Here is a 22,368-nt window from a genome sequence, read left to right as displayed (position 1 = left end):
GGCTCTGATACCATGTTCAAGATTGAGAGAGAGAGACAAAGACATGGAGTTGTAACAGAGAGTAGTGAACTCTCATTGTTCTCTTCTTCTCATTCTTCCATAATGCTTACTAAAGTCTAATCACACATAACTGATAACCATACTAGGTCACTGACCGTACCACTAGCTATAGTTGAGTTTGACCGACTCAGTTATTACAACACACATGTAGAGTGACAGCTAACACAAGATCGGTCAAGTCGGTGGAACTGATCACAAGCTTGATTCTCAACACCTCTAACATGCCACGTACCTTCAACAATCCATCATGCACATCACTGAATCAGGGTCTAAGTACGATTTCTTGTCGCAGTGAGCAATCACCTTGATTCTCTGGCAAATTTCAATTGATCCAAACCCCCTCGCAAGTCTCTCACCCTCTTCACTGAAAAGTCAAAACTCTCCAGTGGTAGTGATCATTGCAATACACCTTGAAGTCTTTGTCTTTGAGTACTAGTTGGTGAATCTAGAAAAGTGAACCACTCCCCCATAGTTGAAGAAACTCGAGTAGAGAACCTCCCCCAGGAGAGCAAGTCCTCTATCCTACAGTGTGGCCTTATTCTATCCTTACGAGGTGGTTCAAGAGAAGCTTTCTTGTGAGAGGTGGTTGAATACTGGCAACTGCAAATCCAACCTCAAAGCCTTCTCAAAGTCTAATACCTCAATAAGGTTGTGTTTAGAACCATAGAGAAGTCCCCATGTGGCCTCCAAACCAGCTGTTGAGTGTCAAAAATCCAAAATCTAGAGCATTTGTACCAATTAATTAGAGAGGTTGCCTGTCCTAGAGTTTCAGGAGCTTTTTGACGTGGAGCCAATAAGGCACGAGAATACCTTTTAATGTTTCGAAGAAGAGAACTCAAATAATGACACCTTGGAAGAAACCCCCTTGAGCAAAGCTCAAATGCCCCATCAGGGCCTGCTCAGGACATCAGAAAACCATGCCTGAGTAGATAACAAATCTTCCATCTATAAGAAGGTGTCAAAGGCCCATGTACAAAGAAAAGAATATGCCAAAGTCCCATGTACAAATAAAAGAAAGTGATAGAGTCCCATGTGCCAAAGGAGCTGATGTCATTGACCAAGTGCATAATTCAAATGATGCAGCATCTCAAATGGCATGAGAATACCATTTTTTCCCCAAGAAAAGAAAATGCTAATAATGAAACATTGGAGGACACCCTCCTTGAACAAAGTTCAAATGCCCGTTAACAGGCTGCAAAGTACATCATAAAACAATGGCCGAGTGAACAATCAATCTGCCATGTAAAACAAGAGAGCAGCAGCTAGATCGTGTCATATACACAACCAAGCAAGGCAGTTTGGGCATGGTGGGGCTGTAGGGATGAGGGATAACAGATGACAAAAACAAGCTGAGACAGGGAGTGTATATCCAATGGGGCTGCCATTTAGCTGTCAATAACAGGCTATGCTTCTCATAACTGTGGAGGTAAGAGTCAACTGGCGTCCTGGGTCCAAACCCCCCTGCAACTGATCCCAGTGTCTGGTGAGAGAGTGCACTTGAAAGCTCAGTCATTCCCAGCTGAACCCCAGCTGGCATTGTACCAATTGCTCTGTACAACATACAGGAAAGGATGTACAATGGTCAAGTTAAAATCCATTCAAGCCACTTATCAATTGGCTTGAGAGGAGAGCTTGTACAGTATAAATAGGAGTTCTAACACTACCATAAATTAGAGGTGCATGCGGTTAGAGATAGATCCTTTTGAGTAGCTGAAAGTATGCCTTTACAACACATCAAAGCAGCAAAAATCAACTCCGCAACACTGGAAGTTGATTGTAGTCTTCCAAACTGCCACAGCCTTCAAAGAGTGGTGATGAATGTACTAAAGCCCCACCCCCCACCTCAATTGAATAGCAGACAGACAAAAGCATAACCACAAACCTTTTTTCATGTTGACCTTTGCTCTAAAATCACTCACTAGATTAGCTCACTACACTCGTAGAGAGAGTAGCATCTTGGCTATGTGAGAGGTAGCCATTAGCACTTGGCTTGAAAGGCTTGAAACAATAAGCAGTCCGTGGATCTTAGCGGCTGAGTGTGAGCTCCCAACACTCTCAACATAGGCAATTAACAATGTAGAGTTTCAAATGGGAGGAGAAACTACCAAAAAAAATTCGAAGTCATGCCCTTAGGAGTTTATGAGCACTACCTTTCAGGTACGGACTCATTAGTTCCTAATCATGCCAATATACATTGTAGTGAGTGCCGCGTAACATTCAAGAATATCTTTGGGAAAATGGTTTAATCACTAGTAGGGAGGTGGAGAAAATATAGAATCCAACTAGCCAAAGCAAGCAGAATCCTCAAAGGAACGAGGAAAGGGCTAAAAAATTTATTCCTACCACCAAATTTTCTTAAGGACTATGAAATGAAAAGTACATTTTCATGTTGACAGGTCAGTAGTCAAAAGTTGTTCATACATACAATATATCTGACAAAGTATCACATTTAAACAATAACACATGCATGTCACTTGCTAATAAGGATCTCAAGTTCTGTGAGCTTTATTCAATATATCTTTACTTACGTGAATGCTAAAAATCGGCTATGTGGATTACCCCAGTCATCTTCATGCCAAGTCACATCAGCCTGCATTACCATGTTTTAAAAACTGTAAGATATTTCAAAAAGAGAGCATGTCATAAACTGTAGTGAAAGGCTTTTAAGTTTTCCTTTGAGTATGTAATCACATGCCAAACGAAGCTCCTTGAGATGCTGCTTATATGACTGCAATACCTACTAAACAGCTAAAATAAGGCTCTGTTTTTCAAGCTCAGTGATAATAACCACACATGGTCTCCCATATTTAAGGATAATATGTAATGAGACAACTGGCCCAGCATCTGAACAAGTCAGGAGATTTTCAACAGGTGGAAACCCAAGTGAGCTTGCAATGCTGATTTGCCAAGTGCAATCTTCACCCACCCAGCAATAGTACCTTCCCAGAATCATCATCAACATCCACAAAGGAGCATTTTTCTACTTTTACCAATGTTCTACATATTTACAGAGCCCTTAATGTGAGTCTTGTGTTTCAATAAAAACATGGAACAAAAAAATCAACCAGTATGTTGAACATGACAAATCTTTGTAGCAATCATACACAATAGTCTCAGTGATTGATAAGAGTATCCAAACAGTCTCAAGTGGCTCTAGAAGTGTATGAAAGATAGAAAAAACCAAACATCCCATCACATATGGATAGCATCTGATGAAGAAAGCAAGCAACCATAGCAAAGGGTACAGGGGTTGATTGAAAATGAAACTCAAAAATCTGGATACAAATTTCAGAGTTAAGTAGCCTGTTTATGATAATTCAAAGCTGTTATTGATGCAAAGCCTCTTCCCTCACTCTACTAAAATAAATAGTCAAGCATCCATATTAACTTCTGTAACCTTTAATAATTGATTGACTCGATCCCAAATGTAAGAATAATGGAGATTTTTTCCACAGGTCTGTCAAAATGCATCTCTCCTCATCATGCACTCTGAGTCACCTTGTAGTCTCTCCCATCTACGATCGAGAGTGAACTATATCTCTAGTCTATCCAAGTCTTAGAGAGATTCTTTGCAGTGGAGACATCCTGTAAGTCTATACCATAGATGCATCTTGCAGTCCAGATAAACCAACCGTGGTAATGCTGCCAATCATCTTCCATGTATGAAACCATCCCTCATTGCAAAGTGTCTCTGAAAAATCGAAGTGGGAATGCTACTCACATGTTGTCCGAGGCTAAGCAAAACTAGACTATCATAGATATCCTCATAATGAAAGCGTAGTCTTCCGTCAGTGGCCCATGCACCTAACCCCAAGTTACTATCAAAGACATTGATTTTCTACGAAAGACAAACCTGAGGACTTCTGAAACCAGCCTTTCTTTTCACAGACGCGTGGTTGTGAACCCTAGAAACCCGGAGATTTACAGCACACTAAAGCATGCAAAACATCATTAAGTGAAAGATAATCAAAATGGAACCTCTCTACCAATTTGGGCTAGATTGCTCTTGAGAAATTGAGTTGAAAACTGACATCTGATTGACCCCGAAACGGTGGTGCCCTTGCAATATTATTCTTCACATTAATTCGAAACATCTGGTATACAACAAAGAATTGATTCAAATCCCCAAGGACAGTAAGGCCCTGCCCAAAATCCAAGAGGGATTGCTCTTCAAGGATTTGGACACCTGACAGGGATTGGCGTCCGAGGATCCACTCTTCCACTATAGACTAAGCCAATTCTCCAACATTTAGAATACCAAGCTCTCCTCCATTACTAGCAATCACAACACTCAATTTGCCCCTTGATCCGATGCACATCCATGTACAAATTGAGTCTTAAACAATTGCAAGCACATCACAATTGACCATCAGCATAAAGCCCTAATTTTCCCCTTTGCTATTGCACCCAAATTAGCCCACATATAGATCCAAAATTTCACGTACTCTATGATCCACTAACCAAGTTTGCATCAACAACCTTCCTCAATCATAGAGGCACACATGCACTCATTCCAATATTGCCATGCAAACCTTCATTCTTGCTGCTTATTACAGACTAAGAACAACAAAAAATAGTCCACAACACATTGGCTTCAAATTTGAGACTTAAATCTCCAATTTGCAATGCCAAATTCCTTATGCATCTAGCCAAGATAAGGAGAATGAATAGGAGACAGATGAAGAGAAAGAAGAAAATTGTGTTACTATTTGCAAAAGGTCAAATTGTCCTATGAGACTATTAGATACATTTGAGATTCAAGGAATTGTCATGTTTCCCAAATAGAATAAAGAAGCAATACTTAAGAGGAAACATCTAGCTAGGGAACAACAAATAACTCAAAATATTAAACAAAGCACAGAAAACTAATACAATATGAAATTGATATTGGGATCACTACCATCCCATCCCTGCCCTTGCCCCGCCCTTGCCCTCTACCCTTGCCTTGACCTTGCCTTAACCCCGTCCTAGCCCTGCCTTGCCCCCCGCTCCGAGCCTGCCCATGTCCCTAACCCTGCCCTATCCTTGCCCTCTGACCCTGCTTGCCCCACCTTCATCCATTTCTCTCTCTCTATCCATTGCTTTTCTTTTCTCCTTGTCCGTCACCAATATGACTAGGGTAGCTTAAGGAAGCCCCCCTCCCCCCCAAAAAAAAAGAGGGCAGCACCCTTGGAGGGGGTACTCTTCTCCAACAGCCCCCCTTCCCCCCCCCAAAAAAAGAGAAAGGGCAGCACCAATATGACTAGGGTAGCTTAAGGAACCCTCCCTCCCCCCCCCCCCCCCAAAAAAAAAAGAGAGAGGGCAGCACCCTTGGAGGGGGTACTCTTCTCCAACAGCCCCCACTTTTGTTAGACACATCCAAGTGGAGTACCGAAGGAAATCCTTCTTGTCTATCCTTTTACAATCTTTTTTTTTTTTGCAAGTAAAAAGTGGCTGATTATATTACTCAAAAAAACTAATTACAATGGAATGCTCATGCTCGACAAACTAGTTGGAGCTGGTGCAAGGTCTTAAGTACATCATGTGTACAAGCCTCTCAAGGCAGTCTGGGGGGGATGGGAGCAAGAAGCCATGGCGGAGGGAGGGGGGATGCTTGCCTGCATCATGAAGAACAGGTCCTGGCTGCCCCAACTGCGCATGAAGTCAAAACAGAGCTCCTGACGAGCTCGAGACTCGCCCTACACCTGGTCCCATCCGCTGCGGAGAGAGTGGATGATAGAGGTCCAGAGCTCTGCCAAAGTCACTTGTACTGAAAGTCTCTCCCCACCAAAAACCTCCTAACACTGTGCCTTCCAGATGTGCCATTGAGTAAGACTCCCTATGATGTCCCATACCTCAAAGTGGTCTGTTGTGGGCTCCAGTACCTGGCAGATGGGTAGAGCCTCCAAGCTGACCACTGTGCATGACCTAGCCTCAATGATGAAGATCGTGTCTTGCATCCCAGCCTCACACAAAAGGTGTCGGCCTTGGCTAACTACCTGCCAACAGAAAGCTCCACATGAGATACATCCAAGGCTAGGTGCTACACAGTAGAGAATGTGGCATGCTCCTCTCCACACGAGCTGCGCCGCCTCACACGACTAAAGGCAGTGCTTTGGTGTTTCTAGAAACTACTGTATGCAACATTTACACCCTCCATCCTTCTATATTTGGGGTGGCCAACTTCCCACCGCCAGGCCGCCATGTGCCAACAACCATAAGAAATAGGATACCCTCCTCGACCTCCAGCTGTCCCATAGGCGGCACTAGAAAGTCCACCGGAAAGCATCCATGATGCTGTGCTCTGCCTAGCATTTGCTACGCGAAGGTGCCCAGTCCATGTCCTCCTGCATCAGTATGTATCTGCCAATCCTGGCTACGTACTCCAAGAAACTCGGTGGCTTCTTGGCGATCGCAGTGGCCGGCCATAGCAAACAAGAATGCAGCCATGTTGCAACACAGTCGCACATACCAAATCATGAGCCTAGACACAGCCACGGCCATGACAAGGTGGGACGTAAGACACTCTCACGACCATGACAAGTTAGAATATGTCCCAATGGAAGAACGACACAAAACAATAATCAATGAACATAGTGAAACACGAGATTCAATCAAAAAGGTTAAGGAATCCACTAGCAAAGATCAATGGGATACACCAACACATGGAAAGATGGTACGTGGAATGGGCACAAGACTCCACTCTCCCACACAAGCAAAGCAATCTTACAAAGAAGTGTGTATCGAGCCCCCAAAATTAGGGCATGCATTGATATTAACTTGTCATGCATTAGTGCCTATTTTTACTCCTAAAACAGACCCAAAAAGCTTTGTTCATGTTAAAGAGGTTTATTTTTGGATGGTAGGACCATGCCCATTCCCTAGAGACTGCAATCACCAGCAATTTTGGCATTCATCACCAATTGGAAGAAGTCTATCCTACTTTTGTAGCTGCCACCTAGCTGGCACCAACCCTGCTGCCATCACCGCTCATTTGACTTGCTGCCACCCAGCCCTTTCTACAGCCATCCAGCTGATCGCCATCACCTCAGCTGCAGCCCCTACTAATATCATCTGTTGCTGACTGTGTTTTGCTCCAGCTGCCTGCAGTTTTACTGCCAAAAGGATAGCCCACTGGTGCAATCATCATCTTCATTGACTGATCATGGAGTTAAGGTTCCACTCCAACTTATCAAGTGACCTGCTCTACCATATCTAGAGGCGACACTCCTGGAACTCCTCCCAGAACACATAAGGATCCAGATGCCATGTCTTCCCCTGATGGCCAACCACCCAAATCCTCCTCCACACAGTACAATTGTCCCCTCATTCTGCTGCCCTCTGTCAAGGACCAAACGCCCCCCTCCTGCACCGTGAAGAAAGTCCCATGTGGGGCGCCACCCACTCTACCTGCCACCTGTAGGGGGATACCTGTTGGTGAAAATGTAGCGGCCCATACCTCACCGGGCTCTACCAGCTCTCGTATTGGGGAGTCAAGCCACTCTTGACGTATTGCTGCATCAATCTCCCTTCTTTTCAACTCAACTCCTCTCTGACAACCTGATGCCTGTTGCAACACCTTCTGGTCCACCATCCTGTACACCTCCCGCCATGTCCTGATGGTATGGGCAGGGCCGGCCTCCCAACCAGTCCACTGGATGTGGGTGTGCTCGCCAATTTGTACCCCATCCCGAACTCTGACCTGATGGTTCTAGCTCAACATCAATCTCCTCCTAGCAACCTAGGGGGCTTTGAATTACAGCCTTATGGAGGCCCTGCCACACAGAAGTAGGCTGCAGAAAAAGGAGGATCTGGGGGGCACGATCTAGGCCATCGAAGATCCATCTCAAGGACAGCCTCCAGTCACCGCCAAGCCTTGGTCTTCACTCCTGGAGACCCTCTTGCAATAGGACCTTTCAAGTCTACCCTCTTGGTGTGAGACTGCAGACTACTAGCTTGCCCAGAAGGGCCAGACTATGATACTCTGGATCTATGATCCCAAGCCCTCCCTCTGACCCATGCCGTATGATGGTCGCCCATGCCACCTTGGCCCAAGAGTCCCTAGAACCGTTTGACCCGGCCTAGAGTAAATTCCGTACTAGGCGGCGAAGCTAAACTACATAAGACAAGCAAAAGCAACAAAACAAGGCGATGTACCAAGTTGTCACTAGGAGGACCTGGTTAACCACCAGGGCTCAATCCGCTAGGCAAAGGTGAGTAATACTCCAGTAGGTTAGCTTCTGCCGAATAGAGTTGAGGACTAGAAGAAACTACTGGGTGGGAGTAATGTCGAGTCCCACCTGGAACCCTAGCGGTCTGCCCTTTGCACACCCATCTGAATCCCAAGTGGACACCCCACTCCATGCTAGAATCCGGGTCCATCAAGAAACCAACCGACTTTTGCCAATTGATTTTCGCTCCTGTTGCAGTGCAAAACGCCTCGAGAGCTAGTCTCACTCTCTCCAACATCAGCTCATCATTCTCTGTGTAGAGTGTTATATCATCTGTATACTTTGAGTCTAACAGCTCCATCTCCTCTCTCACCGGAAGTCGGAAACAACGTAACCCACTCACATGTGACCTGAGAAAGTGAGACATTGCCTTTACAAAGAGTAGAGACAGATACGAGGCTAGAGGGCAGCCCTGCTAGACTGATCTCTCTGGCGCCGAAAATCCTCCCCCCACCTGCCACCTATGAAAACCATACTGGTAGGCGATCTGTAAAGTGGGAAGACCCTGCGGATCCATAGCCGGGGAAAGCCCAACCTCAGCATGGTGCTCTCTAAGAAATCCCAGTCAACCCTGTCATAGGCTTTCTCGAAATCTAGGACTAGTATCGCCAATCCCTGACCACTATGCTAGGCCCACTTTTTCGCCTTAAAGAAGGTGAAGACATTATCTAGGATGCTCCTATCTTGGACAAAACCTGTCAGTGTGTCATGAATGATGTCTGGAAGCATAGGGGGGAGTCGCCTACCAATCATCTTGGCCAGTGCCTTATAGACCACTAACATCACGGTGATCGGTCTCCACTGGGATAGCTCCAACCGGTCTCCCCCTTTGGGGAGGAGACTGATAAGACTTGCCAATAGACTCCCTGGCATCCATCCTAAGCTGAAAATCTCCTGAAAGGCTAGCAGTAAGGAGTCCTTCACCACCTCCTAGTAGCTAGTGAAGAAGACCTTAGAAAGACATCCTCTCTCGAGCATTTCTACCCGTCCTGTGCATGGAAAGCCTTCTCTAGTTCCTTCTCTATGAAGGGGTCTAGGAGGGAGCATCCCATCTCTTCTATGACGAGGGACGGGATGTAGTCCAATACCTACTGTCCACATTGCTGTCCTCTGGCTAAGGTTGTCTCTAGTTGAGGCTGTCTCTTGCTGGAAAAGGTGTCTGTAGTAGTCAATGGCAATCTCCATCACCTCATCAAGGCTAGAGCGAATCCTCCAATACTGATTTTGAAGGCTGCATATATGCTCTCCTGAGGTGCGGGGCTGATGCACCTAGAAAAACTCCTTGCACATCGTGTCCCTCTTCCGGGCCCAAAAGGCTATTGAGGCGCAGAAGGAAAACTCCGAGCGCTTGTTCTCTAGGTTGGCGAGGGCTGCTCATGCATGCACTTCCTGTGCATGGAGAATGGGATCCCCTGGTGCCTTCTATAGTAGTCTTTGCGTGGCTGCTAGGTTCCATCGGAGTGCTCTCTTCTTCTCCCAGCTCTGCTACGTGCTGGCCTGTAGAGCTGCCTCCTGGCAGATACTGCTCAACTCAGTTGGAACCTCTGCAACCTCCTCTGCGATCCGGTCCCTCCTGTCCAACTCCCTAGTCTAGAGCTGCTCAATCTATCTCTTCACCTCTGTCTTGTAGATCGAGTCAAGGATCCGACAAGATCGTGTGTCTAGGATAGAGGCTGGGGCATCAAGTGTCACGAGAACCGAGCAGTGATCAGACAAAGTGGTCCAGCCAACTGCCCTACCTAGCCTCTACGACAGCATCCCCACTCTCCCACATAAAACCTGTCCAATCACTCCAACAAAACTCCGCCTAGTCACCTGTATCCCCAAGATAAGTCCAGCGACCTCTCCCTCTTGTGGAAGTCTGGGTCTCACTAAGCATCACGTGCTCCTACTGCTAGTAGGAAGATCTCCCATGCCTCCTGCTCCTCCCCAGCCATGCCCTAGTAGTTTCTTCCTCTGCGCTGCTGGTCCTCTAAGGCCTCCACGTTGTTGAAGTCTCCTCCAACTATCTAGGAGTCCACCTCTGGGAGTCCTGCTATGATCTCCACCCAGAATCTGCTGCGTGCCCTAACCTCAGTAGGGGCATAGACATTGAGGTCTCCAAGGCAAGAGTCCCCAATATCCAATCTAATCCATAGAACCCTCCCTGCCACAATCATCTTGTGGTCATGTAGACAAGCGGTGAGGCTCGAGCCAATAGAGATGCATATGTCTCCACTCCTGCCGTGGGCAGTGATAGTGTGCTTCCAATAAGTGTGTGAATTGCCTCGGAGTACCTTCCCTGCCCGATGGGCCCGGGCAGGACTGAGCTTGTGCTCCTCCAAAAGTAAGATGTCGATCCGTCCCGGCGAGGGTAGGCTACAACTCCTGCCGAACAATCAACTTCCTCGAACCATGTGTCCCACTATAGTTGAGGCTGTTCACATTCGAAGATGTAAGATGTAAACTCATAGGGAAACCTGTGATTGACCGAACAGGCATCTGTTTGGTATGGAAGCTGTTGACAAAGAAGAAGAGCTATGGGGCATGCGGATACGCTTCACTCCAGACCTAGACGGTGAACTTGATTCTCCCCATGGTAGCCCTCAGCCTGGCCCTCGAGCGAGGGACCATGGGGGTGATAGATGCTCCTGGTGGTACCACCATGGTACCACCAGGGCATCTATTAACCAGAGGCTGAGAGGCGTGACTCTATACACTAGTAGAAACAAGCCGCATGTGCCAGGAGCCACTCGAAAACATCCATCAGAACTCTCCACTGCAGAGGGGCTCAAAAGATAATGCTCAGACGTGGGACCTCAGCCCCATCCCACTAGTTAATGTCCATCATGCAACCTGGCCACTGCTGGGAAAAGAGTGCTAGTCCTCCTCCCATCCACTTGGAGATGTGGTCTGCCACCTGACTCTTCACCTCCTTCTCTATCTGTGTCATCATCCAATCTCTTGTATGAGAGGTCTGAAGGAAGAAAGCATAGTTTGGTCCATCCGATGGTGCTAGCAGATGGACCTTGCCACTCCTTGGACTTGCGTACCACGAAGATCCCCACCTCCAGAGGTAGTGGGAACTCTCCGCGCTCCGCAATTCTCAGGTAGGACCACGGACCACTGCGAAAGAACTCATGTGGTAGCACTTGCGCCTGTCTCGGGAAACTATGACGAGCGGCATGAACAGATGAGCTAGTGGCTGTGTGTTTGTGTGTGTGGGGTGAGGGGGGCGCTAGGCTGCTAGTGAGTGGAGGATGTCGGCAATATGGGGCTTCTCATCTCCTGTGGGGAGGGGGGGGAGGGGTCAGTTGTACTGGGTGGGGATTAGGGGGACTGATGGGTAGGGAGATGGTGGAAAGGGGGAGGATGGAGGAATGGTGGGGTGATTAGAGGCACAAGGCAAGTGTGTAGGGGGGGGGGGGGGGGGGGGGGGACCGGCGGCCAGATGTCTCTAAGAAACCTGTTATGGAGCACGAATGCCTCCACTGTGAAGCCAGTGTACCAAGAAACCATGTATATGAACCCCTTCATGGAACCATAGGGTGAGTTATCCACTAGCTCACGGGCTACGTTTGCCAAGGTGAGTCGTACCATGAAGATCCCTTGACCCATGAGAACTGCCTCCGCGATCTGCGCTGTGCCAATACACAGCGTGGAGTGAAGTCAATCCCAAAGTTGGGCCCTAGATCGGGAGTGTTCTACGATGTGACCAAAGATCATTGTTTCTTTCAAATCCAGCTCTGTGGCACGGACGGCTAAGAGCTGTTCCTCAGAGAGGACGATGCGCAAGGTGTTTGACTGGGAGGCACTCGCAAAATGTACCGGCGTTTGACCAGAGGTTTCCATTACTTATCCCTATTGAGAACCTACCAATCACGCTGCTATGCTACCAGAGGGGGGGGGGGGGGGGTGTTGCTCCAGATGGAAGGAGCAACTGGAAGGGGGGGGGGGATGGAGAGCAAGGGCAGATGCTGTTTTTTGGCGATAGGGGAGATGGTAGACTCCACGGATGGCTGGCTCTTGACGGGAACATGCGGGTGGGGGCCTCCTGGATGGGGCCGCAGGGCGAGGGAGGTTGAGGCAATGCGGTGAGCGAGGGGGGGGGGGGGCAGTGTGAGGAGGAGGAGCTGACAAAAGGGGGAGCGCAGTGCGACAGGAGAGAGGGGGGGAGACTGGGCAACGGGCAGAGGGAAGGAGGCGCAATGTGATGGGAGGAGGGGGGGAGACCTGGGCGTGATGGCGGGCAATAGCGAGATGAGTAGGAGCCAGAGTCTTTCTTCTTATCCTTTTTCTTGTCTCCTACTTTTGATTTCTTCTTTGTCCTTCTTGCCCTTTCACAATCTACACTTCTGGTACTATCACCCCTAGCAAAACCATCAACATGGTATTCATATCTCCTTCAAGAAATAAAGAAATTGCAAACAAAGCTTTTCAATGTTAAACAAGAAGTAACCAAGAAAGATGAACAAATAGCAAAGCTCCAACAGCAAATACAAGAAATGAAAATGAAGCAACACACAAGAGTAGATTCCACACCACCAGTTGAGATAACGAGCCCATCTTCACCACCAGTAAAGTTCACAAAAGAAGTTTTATCAATCATCAAAGAAAAGGAAAGGGTTGAAAGGACTCAAATATACATTAGGGTCGGTGGCCTCCCTCTCGGATGGGATAGAGCCACACTTCCACAAGAAGAGCAGGGAAATTATATTCTTAGCACAGATGTACTCAAGGAACAACTCGAAAGGTAATCCCATTTGTGGAGTTGGGAAATGCGATGTTCATTGAAGTGAAGGGAAAGCAAGTAAGAGTTGGGTATTTTGATCTCAAAGTTGATCTAAAAAAGAAGATAAAGGTCATGAAGCAAACTAAGTCATTAGCGGGGACATCAGTGTAGATATCAAAGGAACTAACACCACTCCAACTCAAGAATAAAGCAGCAGAACTTAGCAAAGTTAGAGAAGCCAAGGAGGAAGGAAAGTGGGAAAATTACAAAGGAGAGAGTAGAGAATTCCTTATGAAAGCCCCCGATAAAGAGACAAGTCTTTAGTTTTTATCTCTCTTGGCTAATGGATCGTTTGTAATGTAGTGGCAACTCTTATGAGTCATAACTGTTGGGTTTTCACTCACGCCTACACTCATAGAGTGTCAGTGATCGGTAGGACACTGGCGCACTTTTTACTCTCGGGACGAGAGGTTTTCTCCCCCAGACTTATTGTCTTCTTTCGTATTTGCTTACGTCACACACTTACAGGCAGTTATCGTGTTCGGGTGTGAACAGCCCTACAACCCCAAGGTTGAAGGGTTGTACTTTGTACTTTCAGATTACACTCTTTTCAACCTATTGCATTGGGTGTCGTGCTTTACTCTACACACTATCTACTACACTTAGCTGAGCTTGGATCCTCTCTTTCATGTCACATTCGGTATCAGAGCTCCAGCTTCTCAGCTCAACAGTAGGGTCCAGTCTCAACCTTCAAGGGTCCATTGTCAGCTGGAGCTGCCTGGCTCCCTCTCAGTCAGCCACCAGTGCCACTTTAGGAGATGCCCTGTCCTTCTACCTTGCACAGCACCGCCCTTAGTCAGCTCTACCAGTTGAGACGACCTGGGCTACGCCGCCTCTGGTCCACCCACCCCTGACAACGCCCAGCCTGCCTGTGCCGGCTACCCACTACCTCGTCTGCAACTGCCGCCAGTCAGCTCTGGAGCCCGCCTGACTGTCGTTCAGCACTGCCCGTCCTCCTGCAACTCCTGCCCTGTGCCGCCGCCTAGTCCTTGCCATCTTCAGCCCCTCTGCGCCGCCCCAGTCTGCTTGCACAGCCGTCTCCTACTCCCGTCCGCGTGTGCAGCGTCACCTGAGCTTGTACCTGCACTGCCATGCCTTGTGGTCTACACTGCATCTGCTGCCACCAGCTCAACTAGTTTCAGATGTTTTTTAAAAAATTTACTTTTTTATTCCAGATTCATCTCTGGAAAAGGGGGCTTCTGCCTGGGCAGGCAGCGAATTCTGAGTACATGTCTGGGACACGGTTGATGCAAACTGCAGTCTCAATCAGAGATAGACTATTTTGGACAATTTTGGGGCAAGAAATTTAGGGGTTTTTGCTTCTATAGTGTTGCTGGACATTGAATACACCTTGGACTGCGTGCATTACAGACAGTTTTGACAAAGTGTACCTCAGTGTACTAATTGCAGCAAGCTATTTGCTGTAATTTCTGGAAAATTTGGAGATTTCCAAGTTATTCTAGTTTGGACATTGCTTTTTTGCCTTCTTTTGCTATTGATTATCATGGCAAATCAGGGAGGAGATGTATTTACCTATGTATCCAAAGAGGACAGATTGGATGGTAACAATTACCCACTTTGGTCCTTCATGATGAAGAATGTACTTGTTGCGAAAAATCTTTGCGACAGTGTCAGTGGCAAAGAAGTTAGACCCGGACTTGTGGCTCCTACTACTCCATAAAATTCAAGACTCGCGTGAGCAACTTATGAATGCCGATGAGTACTATTTAGATGCACTACTGATATCTACTACATTGAACTCTACCTCCTTTATGCTTGGCTTTTCATACGGCCCTAAACCTCACCATGAGGATTGCTGCACAACCGATTACTTTTCTTCAGTTTATCAGTTTGCTTCTAGAGGAGGAGCAAACACGAAGAAATAGTGGTATGGATGCCATAGCCTCTGAGCAAGCTTGTATGGCTAGACAGAAGGACAAAAACAACCAAGTAAAGAATGCTCCGTAGAGCTCTAGGACTTTAGACACCTCACATGGAAACAAAAAACAAGGAGGCACGCAAGCCAAAAAGGGAAAATGCCATTATTGCAAGAAACCAGGCCACTACATCACTGAGTGTAAAAAGCGCATAGCCAAGGAGAAGAAAAAGGAGTCACGAATGTCTGTTTCTGATGCTCCTTCCACTGCTATTGAGTCAGCGTCCTTTGTTGCAGACAGGGACTATTGCTTTTATATATGCAGTTATGACTCTTCTTGCGCTGATCGAGCATTTAGCTCTACTAAGGATGCAAGCACTTGGTTTTTTGACAGTGGTCCTCCTACGCACATCTTAACTCACATAGATTTATTTGCTTTTGTTGGTGCACCTCCAGTTGGCAAGTCTATCTAGTGCGCCAACAATGCATCATACCTTGTTAGAGATATTGGGGAGATTGTGCTCACATCCATTGATGACTCTATTCTCCAACTACATGTGCTTTGTTTGTGCTAGGAATAAAGAAGAATCTGCTCTCTATTTCTTCTTTGGCACATTGTGGATTGCATGTCACCCTTGATGATGACAAATGCATGGTGAGAGACAAGGGACACATGACTTTGGTCTTGACTGGCACTTTCTATCATGGGTAATATGAGTTAGATCCTCTTTCAATTGATTAGTCAACGTACTTGGTATCCACTCTTACTCCGGCTATGATACAGGCAGAGTTATGGCATGCTCGGGTTGGGGCATGTGAACTTTGGTAGTTTGATGCTCTTACAGCATATACAGATGCTACATGGATTACCTTTTTTGAAGAGAGCTCCTAAGCACTTGTGCGAAGGATGCATTTTGGGAAAAATACATTGTTTTCATTTCCCCGTTATGTTGCTTTTACAACCATAGCCAAGTTACAATTAGTGCATTGAGATGTATGTGGGCCTATGAAGACAAAGTCATTGGGAGGATATTACTATTTTGTGACTTTTATTGATGACTTTACTCAATTCTGTTGGGTCTATTCCTTAGTAAAAAAGGTCAAAAGTGTATGATGCATTCTTAGCTTTTGTAGCACTTGTTGAAAACCAATCTGGCTATAAAATAAAGACTCTCCATTCTGACCGAGGGGGGGAAAATATATCCTCTCTGCTGAATTCCTTTTTTAAGCACAAGGGCATTGTTCATCAATTCACTACTGCTTCTACTCCACAACAGAATGGGGTTGTAGAGAGGAAGAATCGATCACTCATGGAGATGGCCAGATGTATGTTAAAAGCAAGAGCTTGCCACATAGTTTTTGGATGGAAGCCGTTATGTGCTTGCCATGTTTTCGAACATATGCCCCACCAAGGCCTTCAAGAAAATTACACTTTTTGAGGCTTGGAACAGTCGGCAACCTTCTGTTGGACACTTTTGTATCTTTGAGTGTCTTGCATATGCACACATTCCCCAGGTACTCAGAAAAAAGTTGAATAACAAAGCTGTCAAATGCATTTTTGTGGGATATAGTAGTGAGAGCAAAGGCTACAAACTCTATGATCCAGTCTCTAAAAAGGTGTTTGTTAGTAGGGATGTACTATTTGATGAAAAATCAAAATTATCCCTTGCTAGTTTAGACACATATCAAGTTGCTATAATGTATTTGAAGGGCTGTTGCCCATTACATTTGGTGATTCAACTGGAGTTTCAACAAGTGAACTCAATGTTCAGCCAACTGCCCCATTGGAAAATGCAGAAAATTAGCCATTGGCTAATCTGAATATTTAGCAAAGTGCTGAAACTGAAATTCAGTAAGACCTTATGCACAGTCAGGAGGCAGGACAATGCTTAGATGGTATTTACAAACTATGAAAGATAATCATCTGGATGCACCCATGGCTGGTCGTACTAGAAGGCAAGCTCATATGCATGATATTGCACATACCATGGAGTTTGTTCTAGCAACAAACACAATTGAAGATGAGGAGCCTGAATGTTTTGAGGATGCACAACAAAGTGTGCATTGGATGGCAGCAATGCAAGCTGAATTGGATTCTATCATTAAGAATCAAACATGGGATTTCGTGTCTTTGACCTTTGGGAAGAAAGTCATTGGAACAAAATGGGTTTACAAGCTAAAACGGAATGCAGATGCATCCATTGACAAATATAAGGCAAGGCTTGTAGCTAAAGGCTATGCATAGAAGAAAGGCATTGACTATGAGGAGACATTTGCTCCTACCTCCTGAATGACGACCATCAGGTCTATGGTTGCTTTGGCTACCCATTATGGATGGACTATGCATCAATTAGATATTAAAACTGCATTTTTACATGGGGAACTTCATGAGGAAGTATATGTGCAACAACCCATTGGTTTTGCAATTGAGGGATCCGAACACTTGGTTTGCAAGCTGAAAGAGGCATTATATGGTTTGAAACAAGCTCCTAGAGCTTGGTATGGAAAGATAGATGCCTTTTTGCTCAACCAAGGGTTTATAAACAGCTCATCTGAGTCTACCCTTTACGTATGTAAAGAGGGGGGATCCATGTTGATCATTTGTCTACATGTTGATGATCTTTTGCTTACACGGACACATGCTGATTAGATTTCAGCATTCAAACAAAATTTGCAACTTTTGAAATGTTAAACTTGGGGTCTTTGCATTGTTACTTGGGCATTCACTTCACACATGATGCTAGAGGTATTGGGTTATCACAGTCAAGATACATTGGTAAACTTCTTGATAAGTTTGGCTTACAGTATTGCGAGTCAGTTTGTACACCAATGCAACGTGGACTAAAGCTGTCATTACATGATGATAGTGATTTGTTTGATATACACACATATGCTCTAGCAATTGGATGTCTTATTTACCTATGCAACACTAGGCCGGACATATAGTTTGCAGTTTCAGCCCTGAGCAGATATATGTATTAGCCACGCATGTCACATTGGCAAGCTATTAAGCGTGTCTTTCGTTACTTGCAAGGTACTAGATCTTTTGGATTCCTTTATGCAAGAGGAAATCATTGCAGTTACATACTTACAGTGATTCTGATTTGGCTGGTGATTATAACTCACGTCACTCCACTAGTGGCAATTGTTTATTTCTTGGCTCATCTTGCATATCTTGGCTTAGCAAGAAACAATCCATTGTTGCCACATCATCATGTGAAGTTAAATACAAGGCAGCTTTCACTACCACAGTTGAATCCGTATGGATTAGACGCTTGCTAGCTGATTTGGATGTATCTCTTACAGAGCCTACTTCTTTGTTCACTGATAGTCAGAAAGCCATTGCAGTAGCACGGAACTTAGTGTTTCATGCATGCACGAAACACATTGAGATACATTATCACTTTGTCAGAGAGAGGCTACATGCGCCAGTTCTGCTTACCAAAAATGGCCCACTTGGAGCTCGCATTCCGCGCCGGGGTTCAACAGAGCAACCCCGGCCGCTTACCTATTTAAAGTTTGAGAATAGGTCGAGGGTGTTTCACCCCCGATGCCTCTAATCATTCGCTTTACCTGATAAAACTGCGAGGAGCTCCAGCAAGTGATATTAGCCTTCTCTATTGTTCTACCACTAGTAATGTGGCAGGCATCTTCACCAGAGCTCTTTGTTGTGACAAATTTGAAGCATTTCGCAATGCTTTAAATTTGATCTTCTTTGGTGATGGATGATCCTTGTACTTTTGATCACTCTTCACTCCAAGGGGTTTGTTGGGTTTTCACTCACGCCTACGCTCACAAAGAAGTATCGGTGATCAGTAGGACATTGGGGCATTTTTTACTCTTGGCACAAGAGGTTTTTCCCCTAGACTTTCTGTCTTCTTTTGTATTTGCTTACGTCACACACTTACGATCACTTATCGTATTCAAGTGTAAATACCCCCTACAATCGTAAGGTTTAAGGGTTGTACTTTCTAATTTCAGATTGCAATCTTTTCAGTCTATTGCATTGGGTGTCGTGCTTCACTCTACACATTGTCTACTGCACTCTCAACTGAGCTTCAATCCTCTCTTTATCTCACAATAAGAGTTCTTTAGGACTTTCTTTCTTTCTTTCTTTGTCATAGGTTATCCAACATGGATAGGCTGAAGTGTTTAGGTAGGGCTGCTCAATGACGTGTCAATATCATCTAGAACATTTGGTGGAGTCTCTAGTGGCAATGTGGACTAATGGCATTATAGGCCACCTCACACAAGGAACATCCCCCACACCCTCCCCACCGTCTCCCCCTTGTAAAGAAAACACCCTAAAACCGAAGCATAAACAGAAACTGTACGACAAAGTACAGACTGATAAAAGAACACAGTTAGGGTTAGAGTTAGGATTACTCAGAGACAAGGAACACAGTTAATAAATGAAATGATATGACTACCAATAATACGATGCTCATGCAGCAAACACATTATGCAGTGAATGAAAACTGAACCTCGAACTCCTCTATCTCAAGGATTAGGGCAAGGGTAATGAGTTGGAGAGTGTGTCGTACTCCGAACTGATCCCGAATCAAAGAAAGGCAGCCTCCGAATGTCGAACACTAGCAAATGCAGCAGTGAGAAGCTGAATTTAATTTGGACAGTAGTGAGGAGAGAGAAAGACTTAAAACGCAGCGAACAGGTGAGAGAAAGACTAAAAACGCAAGCAAGACAGCATGCAAGAGAGAGAAAGACTAAAAACGTAGGTAGGACGGCCTGTAGGAGAGAGAAAAACTGTAGAGACTTACGTCCCTGGCATATGGCAATTTCCTCCGCGCCGTTGCCTTGACCTTGTAACTTGTAGTACTTAGAACCTCTTCTCATAATGGCTTAGATTGTCATCATGTCTCTTGTAATCAAGTAACCTTGTATTTTTTTCGTAATTAATATAATTACCTTTTACGAAAAAAAAAAACTGTAGAGACTGCAACAAGAGAGAGAAAACTGTCAGGGCAGCAGTTGGGGCTGCAAACGCAGCAGTTTGCTGATGTGGCAGGCTGTACAACAGTAGTGCAGATGATCAGTCAGTCGCCAAGCAGAAACAGCAGCAATCAGTGTGTGTGTTGGGTATTTGACTCACGCCTTACTTACGCCTACGCTCATATGGGAGTGTCGGTGATCAGTAGGACACTGGGGCACTTTTTACTCTCGGTAGGAGAGGTTTTTTCCCCCAGACTTATGGTCTTATTGTCGTATGTACTTATGTGCTTATGTTACACACATTTGGGCACTTAGTGTGTGTCGGGTGTGAACACCCCCCTACAACCCTAAGGTTTAAGGGTTGTACTTTGTACTTTCAGATTACACTCATTTAGTCTATTCTCTTGGGTGTCGTGCTTCAACTCTGTCTCTCACTCTCACACTGTCTACTGAATCTCTGCTGTACCTTGATCCTCTGTTCTCACATTTGGTATCAGAGCGGTCCTCAGTCAACAGCCAGCAGAGCGGTCCTCAGTCAGCAGCCAGCAAAGCGGTCCTTAGTCAACAGCCAGCAGCCCTCGCCAGCTCTAGTAGCCAGTCTGTCAGCCTGTCAGTGCCTGCGCCTGTCAGCCCGTCAGCCCGTCAGCGTCACGTCAGCCCAAGCGCAGCACCGCCCTGTCCAGGCGCCACCTGTATCTGCACGCGCCCTGCCCAAGCGCTGTTTTTCTGTGCGGTGCCTTTGTTCGAAGCTCCAATCAGACCATCCACTCGTCACACGTGACTGACCTGCACCCGCCGTTTTGACCACGCGCAGCCCGCAAGTCTGACATCAACCCGTCCTGCCCGCCGTTTTGACCACGCGCAGCCTGCTCGTCCGATGACCACGTCAGCCTGTCCTGCGCCGCCAAATTGCCCGCCGACCAGCACACGCCAGTCTGCTCCACGTTAGGTAAAATTTTCAACAATTTTTTTTAAATTTCAGCCCAGAACACAGTTCTGGAAGCGGAGGTTCACACGCGGCAAGCATAGAACAAGTGGGGGGATAAATTTCATGCAAATTTCTGGACTGGATCGTCAAAAATTTTGGGGCTTTTGTGTATTTGGAGGACAGTTGCATTTGAACTGCTGATACAGTCACAGAAAGACTGTTTTTGACAGAAATTTTGGCAAAAATTTTGGGGATTTTGAGATAACAGTGATGCAATGCACTGTTTGCACCTTGGGAAGCGTGCATTAAAAGACAGTTTTCTGACAGAGTACGCCCTTGCACATTAATTGCAGAAACGTATTTGCTGCAACTTCTGGAAATTTGCAGATTTCCAGTTAATACTGCTTTGACATTGCTCATTTTGTCTTTGGAAATTTGTCATCATGGCAAATCAGGGAGGTGATGTTTTTACGTATGTATCCAAGGAGGACAGACTGGACGGAAACAACTATTCCCTTTGGTCATTCATGATGAAGAATGTATTAGTGGCCAAGAATTTATGAGATTATGTCAGTGGAGAGGAAACTCGACCGGGAGTTGTAGCTCCCGTTACTCCTCCTCCCCAAGCCGCACGTGGACAACGGGGACCTCAGCCCGCTCCACCTCAGCAACTTCCACCAAGAACTGCAGCTCAAAAAGCTTGGGATACCCGTGATGCACAGGCCTTGTCGCTGATTGCTCTGGCAGTTCAGCGGTCCATCATACCTCATATTCGTTCGGCATCTTCTTCACGAGATGCATGGTTGACTTTGGAGCATATGTTTGCAGGAAAGAATGAGACTCGGATCTCTTTCTTGAAGAAAGAGTTGGAAACTCTGAAGATGCATGAAGGTGATTCTATGCAGGATCACTTAAACAAGATTCAGGACTTGAGGGAGCAGCTCATGAATGTAGATGAGTATTTTTCGGATGCACAGTTGATATCCACCACCTTGAATTCCTTACCTCCTTCGTACTTGTCTTTTCATACTGCATTGAACCTCACCATGAGGATTGTTGAGCACCCGCTCACTTTTATTCAGCTGGTTAGCTTGCTTCTAGAGGAGGAGCAAACACGGAAAAATAGTGGTGTGGATGCTATAGTCTCTGAGCAGGCTTTTATGGCAAGACAGAAACGCAAGAACAGCAAGGTGAAAAATGCTCCACAGAGTTCTGGCACTTCGGGCACATCGCAGAATCAGTCACAAGGGGAGACGCAAGCAAAGAAAGGAAAATGCCATTATTGTAAGAAGCCCGGCCACTATATCATTGAGTGCAGAAAGCGCATTGCCAAAGAGAAGAAGAAGGAGTCAGGAATGTCTGTTTCTACTACTTCCACTGCTAGTGAGTCAGCGTCCTTTGTTGTGGACAGGGACTATTGTTTTTACACTTGCAGTTATGACATCTCTTGGGCCGATAGAGCACTTAGCTCTACAGAGGATGCTGACACTTGGTTCTTTGACAGTGGTGCTTCTAGACATATCACATCTTGCAGAGATTTGTTTGCTTCAGTTAGTGCACCTCCCGTTGGGAA

At 45.9% G+C, this 22,368-nt stretch overlaps 1 protein-coding gene across 3 annotated transcripts in view; it reads right to left on the bottom strand.

The window, feature by feature from the left end:
• ISA3 (isoamylase 3) overlaps window positions 1-22,368 on the bottom strand; it is a 264,204-nt gene that overhangs the window by 13,045 nt on the left and 228,791 nt on the right. For 2 of the 3 annotated variants that reach the window (XM_087662417.1, XM_087662419.1), the window contains one exon: window positions 2,589-2,650. The exons of the other annotated variant lie outside the window; for it this stretch is intronic. In XM_087662417.1, coding sequence (XP_087518543.1) covers window positions 2,589-2,650 — 62 coding nt within the window. The remainder of the gene's footprint in view (window positions 1-2,588; window positions 2,651-22,368) is intronic. 3 annotated transcript variants of the gene reach the window in all.

The sequence above is a fragment of the Lygodium microphyllum genome, chromosome 22 (genome assembly GCF_053477565.2).
Source record: "Lygodium microphyllum isolate KBCC chromosome 22, Lygodium_microphyllum_v1.1.10, whole genome shotgun sequence".
Lineage (NCBI taxonomy): Eukaryota > Viridiplantae > Streptophyta > Polypodiopsida > Schizaeales > Lygodiaceae > Lygodium > Lygodium microphyllum.
The sequence above is the reverse complement of the archived record's forward strand: the minus strand, read 5'-3'. Positions and strand labels throughout refer to the sequence as shown.